The sequence below is a fragment of the Ochotona curzoniae genome, unplaced genomic scaffold (genome assembly GCF_017591425.1).
Source record: "Ochotona curzoniae isolate NIBS_2020 unplaced genomic scaffold, NIBS_Ocur_1.0 contig_2148, whole genome shotgun sequence".
Classification (NCBI taxonomy): Eukaryota; Metazoa; Chordata; class Mammalia; order Lagomorpha; family Ochotonidae; genus Ochotona; species Ochotona curzoniae.
The window spans coordinates 188,477-198,970 of NW_024465345.1; the positions used below are offsets into that span (position 1 = coordinate 188,477).

The 10,494-nt window shown below is 38.2% G+C and overlaps 1 protein-coding gene across 1 annotated transcript; it reads left to right on the forward strand.

The window, feature by feature from the left end:
• The first annotated feature begins 720 nt into the window (after nt 1-720).
• LOC121150507 (zinc finger protein 260-like) lies at nt 721-8,674 on the forward strand. The gene is made up of 4 exons (XM_040971435.1): nt 721-754; nt 3,968-4,063; nt 4,616-4,676; nt 5,954-8,674. The coding sequence occupies exons 1-4, from the start codon at nt 721-723 to the stop codon at nt 7,797-7,799; spliced, it is 2,037 nt and encodes a 678-aa protein (XP_040827369.1). The 3' UTR covers nt 7,800-8,674.
• Nucleotides 8,675-10,494: the final 1,820 nt, after the last annotated feature.

The following is a 10,494-nucleotide window of genomic DNA, read 5'->3' on the forward strand; positions in this document are numbered from 1 at the left end:
GATGCAAAGAATAGCAATCCTGAGCTGAAGTTTTAGTCATATCCCTCAGAAGACTGAATGTGATACATCCATGGATACAGATTCTGTTCTTAATATGTGGTTTTCAACAGAGAATGGACTCATTTCCTAAGCCTCTGCCTTAAGTAAATGATCCAGAAAACTTTTCTCTGCTTCATAGATGAGAAATCAGTAGAGAAGCCTCCAGTATACCATTGTGATAAGAAGGAATTCTACAGAAAGAAAATAAGAGGGAACATGCCAGTTTGAAAAAACTTAGCTTACTATTGCAGACACTGAGTTTATGTTTATGCTCAATGTTAAAATGCTCATTTATTTTAATTGAATTGAAAAGCAGAGTGGCAATAACTGGGACAAACTATTTTAATCAAATTCAGAGTCATTAGAGGAAAGAATCTGCTACAGAATAATAAGGAATAGTCTATTGTAGTTTTAGAATTGCAAAATTAATGCAGAATGAGTATTTTCATTTTGCTTTTACCCTATAATGCCATATAGATTATAAATTAAGCTGCATCAATAGAAGTTGCAAATTAAACATACGTAGAAGAATGTACTGTCAGTCTTTCTATTGAGTGATCCAGAACTGAGGAGACATGTGTGTTCCAGGTGTTGGTGTCATTTGAAGATGTGGCTGTGGACATTACCCAGGAGGAATGGCAGAAGATGAACAATACTCAGAGGACCCTGTACAGGGATGTGATGCTTGAGACATATAACAATCTGCTGTCTGTGGGTGAGTGAAATTCTGTCATGCCCAAGCAGAAAATTTTCTTTACACTTGACCAATTAAGAATTTATAAAGTTTAGTACCTAGTAGGACTAGTATTTGAGGCTTTAAAGAATCTTAATAATGGAGAATCAAGATGATGGAACAGGGTAAGGACACACTTACATGACCGGAGAAACAATCAGGATGAAGTAGAGAGGACATATTTCTGGAAATAGGAAAGGACAGAACAACAGCAGAGGGGTACCTGGAGACTGACACAGGAAAGCAGCGGGCACAGCACTGTGGTGTTGCAGTGACTGATAACTCCAGCACAGCAATCTGAACTCTACCAGCAGCTGGAACTCCACCAGCAACCAGGTGGGAAGGGACTTTCACTGGGAGCTTGGAAGATGAATCCAGACAAAGAACTGTCCATCCTGCTGATCCGTTTGATTTACCAGGAGCAGAGACAGAGCAGCAAATCTCAGAGGGGCAGAGCGAGAACAGAGTGGATTTCATAGCCCAGTCAGCCCCAAAAGCTGAATTGGGTGCCAGTTTGCGTAAGGAGGAAAGGGCAAGGGAAAGGATGGAGCATGCTCTGAGCTAGGAGTGAGCTCATTTCTGACTCCACGAACTGCAACGATGTGGCATTCTACAGGTTACACCCAGGGCAAGTCTGCGTAGCCCTCGGATCTGACGGCCAGCAGATCAAGAACTCTAGTGGTGGTATGAGAGGTGCCATTTTGTGCACTGTGGCAATAGCTTTGGAACTGCAGGGGACAACAGTGAACTACACATGTGCTGAGCTTGCAAGAACTTGCTGAGGTCCTGCAGAAAAATAATACCAACTGTGACATCGTACCTGTCAAAATAGATCTGTGTGGCTCCCAGAGCTAACATCCAGCAGGTTCCAACAGGATCAGCACCACCAACAAACTAACTAGATAGTACACCTAGTGTTTCTCTAATCCTGGGACTTGCTCCAACCAGAAGTGGGAGAAAGTTTGCAGAGAGAACAGTGCAGCCTCAGCACAGTATCACAGGAGGTGGAGAGTGGTGAGCCCAGGAGCTGGGGCTGTGGAGACCACAGTGGAAATCTGACATAAGAACCCAGACCTGGAACTCCCTGGAGGTTGTGGCACAATTTTGTGAGCAAAATGTTGCGTACCAACTGCAATAAGTAAAATCACATTGTAGACCTCTGGGTGACACAGCTTAGAAACCTGCCCCAAGAAGAAGACTCTGCTAACCAGAAGTACAATGATCAAAAGCAAGAGACAAAGGCACAATGAATATTACTGAAAACTCCCCTGCAAAGGAGCAAAACTCTATGCCAACCTCAGAGTTAACTGAGGAAGACATTGAGAAAATGGGGGACACAGAATCCATAAGACTCATTTTAAAGATTCTGATCAAAAATGAGAAGCTCATGCAAGAGTTCAAAGAATTTAAGAAAGCAATAAAGCAAATCAAGGCTGATATATCAGAAATTAAGAACACAGTAGAGCAAATTAAATATACAGTGGAGAGTCTCCAAAATATAATGAAGCAGCAGAAGAAAGAATCTCAGAATTGGCAGATATCTCCTGTCACCAGGGGGAAGCAAACAAAAAGCTGTAAGCAGAGCTGGATCAGGCCAAAAAATAGTATTCAAGATTTGAAAGACACTGAAGAGGCCAAATATAAGACTTATGGGAGTCCCAGAAGGTGCAGAAAGAAGCTGAGTTTGCAAATGCACTTAATGAAATAAAAAAGGAAAATTTCCCTAATCTGGAGAAAGACTTGGGAAACAAGATCCAGGAGGAGCACAGAACTCCCAAAAGGCTTGATCAAAAGCTATCTTTACCAGGACATATGATCATCAAGCTTTCTTCAATTGAACATAAGGAAAAGATTCTTAAATGTGCATGTGAAAAAAAACATCAATTAACATATAAAGGAAGGCCAATTAAGCTCACAGGAGATCTCTCACAGGAAACTCTACAGGCCAGAAGAGAATGGAGTGACATATTCCAGATTCTGAAAGAAAAAGAGTGTCTGTCTCAGATAACATACCCTGCAAAGCTTTCTTTCATCTTTGAAAATGAAATCAAATTCTTCCAGAGTAAAGAAAAGCTAAAAGAAGTTGCCTCTTCAAACCTGCCCTACAAATGATAGTTCAAGATGTTCTTTTGACAGGAAGAGGAGTAGCACCTACCAAAACCAAAGGCAAATGGGAAGAAAATCCAGCAAAATGACAACAGAAGGCTAAAGCAATGAAAAACCCATTCCTAAATTGACAGGACCAGAGTACTAACCATGTATATTTAACTCTGAATGTAAATGGCTTAAGCTCAATCAAACATCACAGATTAGTAGACTGGATTCAAGAACAAAACCCATTTGTTTATTGTCGGGAGGAGACACACTTCAACAAAGATCAGCAGAAACTGTATCATATGGGCTTTTTTGTTTTTGGTTAGTTTCATCTCTTCAAAACACTTTCTTCTGATTAAATCATTCAGTGACTCGTAGCATCATTTTCTTCAAGAAGGTTCTTAATTTTCATTTCTTCAGCTACATGTTAGTCATTTAATAGCATGTTGTTTAACTTCTTGGTGTTTTTAATTTTTTTTGTCTCCCTGATGTTGATTTTTTTTTTTTTTTTTGGCGCTCTTCATTTAAGGGGATGTATGGCAGCTGTGTACTGGAGACTGTCATATCTAGTAATATGTGATTTAACTTCATGGCATTGTAAATTTCTATTTTTCTTTCTATTGTTGATTTTGTGTTATGACTTTTCATTTGTGGGGATGTACAGTAGCTATGAAATGGAGACTAACATCCAGATGTGAGGATGCAGTGTGATATGCATTTCTGTTTACAGACAAAGATGGACTTATAATGAAACTGTTTACTATATCTTGACAATAGGATTCTGGACTCTCTACCATTGTCCATGTCTGCAATGATGGACATATGACTAAGTATGAAGAACTATGTGTTAGTAATGACATAAAGGAACTAGTTGGGGGGTGGAGGGACTTGGCGAGGGGGTAAGAGAATATGGAATTGTATCATAAAATGATAGCAATAATAATAAAATGCAAAAAAAACAAAACAAAAAGAATCTTAATATTTACTCTTCAGATAATGATTCATATTAGCCATTTTGTGACAGATTCTAGATCCAATCTTTTCTTTTTTAAGCTCCATCCAAGAGAGTGTTTTCACAAAATGTCTATTATTTCCAATTAGCAGGGTACCACATAACAAAACCTGATGTGATCTTCAAATTGGAACAAGAATCAGTACCATGGACTGTGGAAAAATCTATACACCAGCAGGTTCCAGGTAGGGCAATACATACTGGGAAGGGAAGTTGATACATATCTCAGTAAATATTCACTGGAATTCATGCTGATTTTTAAAAAAAATGTTTCTTCCAAAATCAGCTTATGTCATGTATGAGACAAAGGCACTCTACAGTCTCCATGCATAGTTCTATTCTAACAATGTCTTCAAATGCTAAAATTTATCAACCTGAAACAAAAAACGTAGAAATAAATATTGATCTTTTACATGGTCCCAGCAAGACAAGAAAAACTGGAACTGTTATGTGATGTAATACATCCTAAGCATTGGTTTGAATGTCTGTACCATATTTTCTGTTCTACCCTCATCAACTTAAAATACAAAACCCCAAGTAATTGAAAATGGAAAAAGAAACCCTATTTATTAATGCATTAACTTAAAAAGTGTAAGAATCATAAATGTGCGCACTTCTTGAATATTAAAATCTGTTATATCTAGAATGGCAAGAAACATCATTATCTTACTTGAGCATTTGAAAAGAAATACTTAGATGTGATTCATGGATATGGTTACTCTTTTTCCTCATTTCAGATCCTTACAGAAAGAATGAGCTGCTTGGAACTAATCCAGAAAATCAAGAAACCACTTTCAGGCAAGTTGCAATCAAAAATTTTATAGCTTCAAAAAGAGTTACATTGCCAAAGATGATTAATTTAAGCTCTGGCCATAATTGAAACATGCTATGAAAAGGAAATTGTATAAAAGAGAATCTAGAAATATAACTTCTTCTTTTTATTTTTTAATTTGCAGAGAAGTTAAATTTGTAAAGGTATCAGGTGAATGTAGAAAGCAGACAGAATGGAAAAGGACCAGATTGGAATGAGCAGGAAATGGGGTACCTGTTGAGTGGAAAGAAGGAGGATCACCAACATTTTTCAGAAGAGTCTTGGGTTTTTAAGTGTTCCATGACTCTTGTCTGAGCAGGAACCTGTGGGAAGACATTTCCCATTGGTTGTCTCTCAATCAATAGCTCCTACTGTGTAGTTTCGAATGTCCCCCTCCCTTTGTATGGCTGTTCAGATCTCTGATGTTGGAAGCCACATGGATGATAGAATTGAGACAGAAGAAAAAACAAAGGAACTGGTCTTTTCTTACTTCATCTCAGGAGTGTAGAGGTGGTTATCAAAGGTCCACATGAGTCATTTCAAATGATCAAAACCAGGCAGAATACTTGTGGGGGTGCCATGAGTCAGCCCTCCATCAAGGATAAACCAACATGAAACATAAGAGGAGTTTGGCACTTGGGTACCATGCCAGGTGGTCCGCATTCAGAATCCACTTAGGGAGTTTCCATTAAGGCAGAAAAGTAGCCTTTGACAGGGACTGTCAGTCCTCCACCAGGTTTTTTTCAAACATGCACCCAGATGCTTATTCCCAAAGGGGAAATTGAGATGATAGAAATAGAGCAATTCATCCCCCTTGAAAAAACAACCTATTTGGAGTTTCAACCAGAGCTAGGTGGTGGACAGTGGATAGGATGGAGGGACCCATATTTATTCAGAGCCAAGTGTTATCGAGTCATTTTCAAAGTTCAATCACACTTGATGGAAAGCATACCAACATGGTAAATTGTTCTGCCTGCTGAGTCAAGCCACATGACTGGTATAAGAAGCCTTTTTCATGACTTGTTTCGGGCACCAGAGAAAACGTTACCAGGAAATCTCAGTGGCTCTTTCCTCAGCTTAGTATGGGAACAGAAACTGGAACTCAGTTGCTTACAGAAGGTTTCCTTCTGAAGTGACCAGGTGAACTTAGAAAGAAGAGGGGAGGAGGAAAGTGTGTCCCAGGAAAGATCTCAAAGATGGGGGTACCATTTGGAAAGAGAGGAAAGGACACCATAATTTGTTTCAAAATGTGTTTTTTTCCTAGGGAGCCTGACGAAATGTCACTTGGGAAAAAGCAAGCCTCTAATGTTCCTGAGAACCAACTCCAATGTGGGGAAAATATCAGTGAGCATGACAAGATATACACTTGTAAAAAGTCTTTTGAACACAATAGGAAAGAAAATACTTTCAGCAGGAAGATATTCTTTAAGTGTCAGAAAACTCATATCAAAGACCCATGTAATTGCCCTGTGATTGTAGGAGAAACAATTCAGTTTGACAAGAAAATGTTCCATAGCAATCCTTATGTTGGCAAGCATCAACAAACACACTCAGAGAAGAAACTCCATGAACCTTTCAAGAATGAGAATTGTCCTATTTATAAAAGAGATGTTAAAATAAATCACATAATACAAACAGCAAAAAGTCACTATATATGTGGCTACTGCAAACAGTCTTTTACCTGTAATTCTAGGTTTACCACCAAACAGAGAAGTGATATAGGAGAAAATTTCCATGTGTGCAATGAATGTAAGAAAAACATTTACCAGAAGTCAGAATTCACTAGAAATAAGATACTTCCCAATAAAGAGAAACCATATGAATGTAATGACCTTGTAAAATCCTTTAGTGCTCAATCAAGTCTCCTTACACATCAGAGAATTCACACAAGGAGAAAACCTTATAAGTGTAGTGAGTGTGGAAAAGCCTTTTGCAAGCCATCACTTCTCCTTACACATCAAAGAACTCACACAGGGGAGAAACCTTACAATTGTAATGAATGTGGGAAAGCTTATTGTCAGAAGTCATCCCTAATCATGCATCAGAGAATCCACACAGGTGAAAAACCTTATAAGTGTAGTGAGTGTGGACAAGCTTTTTGTCAGAAGTCACACCTAATCATGCATGAGAGAATCCACACAGGAGAGAAACCTTATAAATGTGAGTGTGGAAAAGCCTTTTGCAAGCCATCAGTTCTCATTAAACATCAGAGAACTCACACAGGGGAAAAACCTTACAAATGTAGTGAGTGTGAAAAAACTTTTTTTCAGAAGTCATCCCTAATCATACATCAGAGAATCCATACAGGAGAAAAACCTTATAAGTGTATTGAGTGTGCAAAAGCTTTTTGTCGAAAGTCACACCTAATCATTCATCAGAGAATCCACACAGGGGAAAAACCTTATAAGTGTAATGAGTGTGGAAAAGCATTTTGCCAGCATTCTGGTCTCATTGTGCATCAGAGAATTCACACAGGGGAAAAACCTTATAAATGTGGTGAGTGTGCAAAAGCTTTTGGTCAAAAGGCATCCCTAATTGCACATCAGAGAATCCACACAGGGGAAAAAGCTTATGAATGTATTGAGTGTGGGAAAGCATTTTGCCAACAGTCAAGTCTCATTGTACATAAGAGAATTCACAAAAGGGAAAAACCTCATAAATGTAGTGAGTGTGGAAAAGGCTTTTACCAGCATTCAGATTTCATTAAGCATCAGAGAATTCACACAGGGGAAAAGCCTTATGAATGTATTGAGTGTGGGAAAGCTTTTTATCACAAGTCACGCCTACGCACACATCTGAGAATTCACACAGGGGAAAAACCTTATAAGTGTAGTGAGTGTGGAAAAGCTTTTTGCCAGCAGTCCGGTCTCATTGTACATCAAAGAATTCACACAGGGGAAAAACCTCATAAATGTAGTGAGTGTGCAAAAGCTTTTGGTCAAAAGGCATCCCTAATTGCACATCAGAGAATCCACACAGGGGAAAAGCCTTATGAATGTATTGAGTGTGGGAAAGCATTTTGCCATAAAAAAGACCTAAACAATCATCACAGAGTTCACACAAGGGAAAAACTTTTTCAGTATGATGAGTATGGAAAATCTTTTTGCTAGGAGACAATTATTGCATAATCTAAGTCACATGACTGAAGAAGTGTTTAAAAACTCATAGAAAAAAAACAATGATTGCAATAGAAAGCAAAAACTGACATGGGTTTGCAGTTGAGTAACATATCCATAGGAAGGAGTAAGAACTATCCTATTGACTATAAAAATCATTGTTCTGAAGTCAATCCTCTGCAGATCCTACGAAGTTCAGAAAAACAACAATATGTAAACAGAAAAAGTAGCTACAATAAATCTATCACAGTCAAATCTTATAAAGTCCCAAACAAGCATTAGTAAGATTACAGATAGAACACATTATAAAATTGCAGTAAGATGTGCAAAATAATAAACATGAGGTGTGTCACATTTCAGAACAAGGCTATGTTTTGCTAAAATATTTGAGATGGAATCTGCTTGATCTCATTTTGTTGTAAATAAGTTCTGCTTTCATTTTTTAATTTTGAAAATAAATATTCTGCGTATAACACTTGTTTTGAATTTCATATAGCATTTATGCAGTTATCTAGTATAGCTTTTTTTACAGTGTTAATTTGCCAATATTCTATTACAGAGCAATATGGAACTCACAAGTGTCAACTGATGCATGTGGCAATTGTAGTGCTAATCACCCTATTTTGCAGGACTGGTGTTTTGTTCAGAACGAGGAGTGATTCATTTGTGACATCTGGCAAATTGGATCACTTTTGGCCCTTGTCTAATCATTGTATACTTTTAGAGGTATATGCAAGTGTCATAAGGATTGTTTGGCATCTGGTTTGGGGATGTGGTAATTGCCACTGGGTTTTAAGTATCAGCTGCCATAACTACTGCTCACGTTCTCACTGATTTCATGCACAATGGCTTCCCAAAGCAAGTTTCTTGCCAATGGATGCCAACCTGTGCCTAAAGTCTTTCAACTATGAGGATGAACATCAGATGCAGCCCTATGGCAAAGTAGGGTAAGTTTCTGGTTACCCTACTGTGGTAACCTGGGGCACCACTGGTTCATGTCCTAGCTGATTCACTTCTGATCTAGCTCCTGTCTTCTGGCTTCACACCAGCCCAACTACTGTTGTTGTAATCATTTGGGATTTGAATAATTGGAATAAAGATGCCTCTCTGCTTTTGTCTTTATTATAATTCCATGTTCAAATGAATTTAAAATGTTATTTTAAGTGTGGGCATCATGACTTATGTTGAGGTAAATCAAATATTTAGTATTAAGCACATTGGCATGGTCCCATCTGTAACAGCCTTGACTATTTTTATTGCTTACTGTTTTGAGGCATGACCCTATCAGGTTCCAAAATGCTGAACATTGAGTACAAGAGAGGCATCTTTTTCTGTAGAATGTATCATGTAACATATTATCAATGCCTTAAGGTGGATAATGAGGTTTGTGTACTTCTGAGTGATTTCTACCAGCCTTCTTATATAAGTCCCTAGCTGTGATCCCTCTGATATTGATACTGACCAGATACTGGCCAAGGTCTTCCCTCGGGACACACTTCAGAAACTACTGTGCAGTGAAATTTATTTAAAGTTTTGCAGTTCCCAATCGCTCTGACAGCATTCTAATGTCCTTTGATTTTTTTCATTGCTTCCTAGGAAGTGGAATAGAATATATGAAGGGATTTGTGAAGGTTGAGATAAAATAGTATTTATATATTCTGGTTATAGATCCTGTTTTAGTAACCATTGGTTGGAACAAGTTCCAAAAGTAATGGATCTACTTTCTGTATCTTTCCACACCCTGTTTATGAGCAACAGAGACTTAACCTAAATCTCCCTATTTTGTCTTTTTTTCATGTACAATTGCTGTTGTTATCTAATTTTTTCAAACTGTTTCTATGTCTTAAAAGATTATTACTTTTTTACTTGAGTGTAACAACATTTGAGAAGGTATTAAGTAAGGTAAAAGCTAATTTTTTTTTTTTAATTTGGAAAGTCAGATATAAAGAGAGAAGGAGAAACAGAGAGAAAGTCTTCCATCTGCTGCTTCACTCCCCACGTGGCCACAGCATCTGGCCAGGGCTGAGCAATGCAAAACCTGGAGCCAGGAGCTTCTTTTGGGTCTCTTGTGAGGGTGCAGGGTACCAAAGCCTTGGACCATCCGTGGCTGCTTTTCCTGGACACAAGCAGGGAGCTGGTAGGCAGTGGACCAGAAAGGATATAAATTGGAACCCAAAGACGAGGACTTTAGCCACTTCACTACTGTACTGGGCTCATAAGATAAAAAGATTTCCCTGTTTTTTCACTTAATTCCTCCAAACACCAATAATTTTTAAAATAATTACAGATAAAACTCAATATTTTTATCTTTTCATCTTAATTTAGATATGTTGGGTTATTTTTAATGTTTTATTTGAAAGACAAATTAACAGTAGGGGCAGAGAGATCTTCCATTCATCAGTTTACTCTCCAGATGGCTGCCATGGCCATAGCTGATTCAGTGGAAAACAAGTAGACCCCTCCAGCTTTCCCATGTATGTACAGTGGCCTAAAAATTACAGCCATCTCCTTCTTACCCAGGTGATAAGTAGGGAGTTAAACATGAAATGTAGCAGCTTGGATTCCAATTGTCATAAGATGCTGGACTGCAGGCAGAGGATTAGCCTGCTAGACCATCACTGACACTCCTTGTTTTTTTAAATGTAAAATGAAAAATCCAAAAAGAGTGGAGAGAGAACTATAAATCATG

Excerpts from the sequence above, each read along its gene's own strand:
- LOC121150507 (XM_040971435.1), top strand. The coding sequence starts at position 721 with ATGCTTGAGACATATAACAATCTGCTGTCTGTGG. Across the intron at positions 755-3,967 it reads TAACAATCTGCTGTCTGTGG|CAGGGTACCACATAACAAAA; the intron begins GTGAGTGAAATT and ends ATTTCCAATTAG. Across the intron at positions 4,677-5,953 it reads AATCAAGAAACCACTTTCAG|GGAGCCTGACGAAATGTCAC; the intron begins GCAAGTTGCAAT and ends TTTTTTTCCTAG.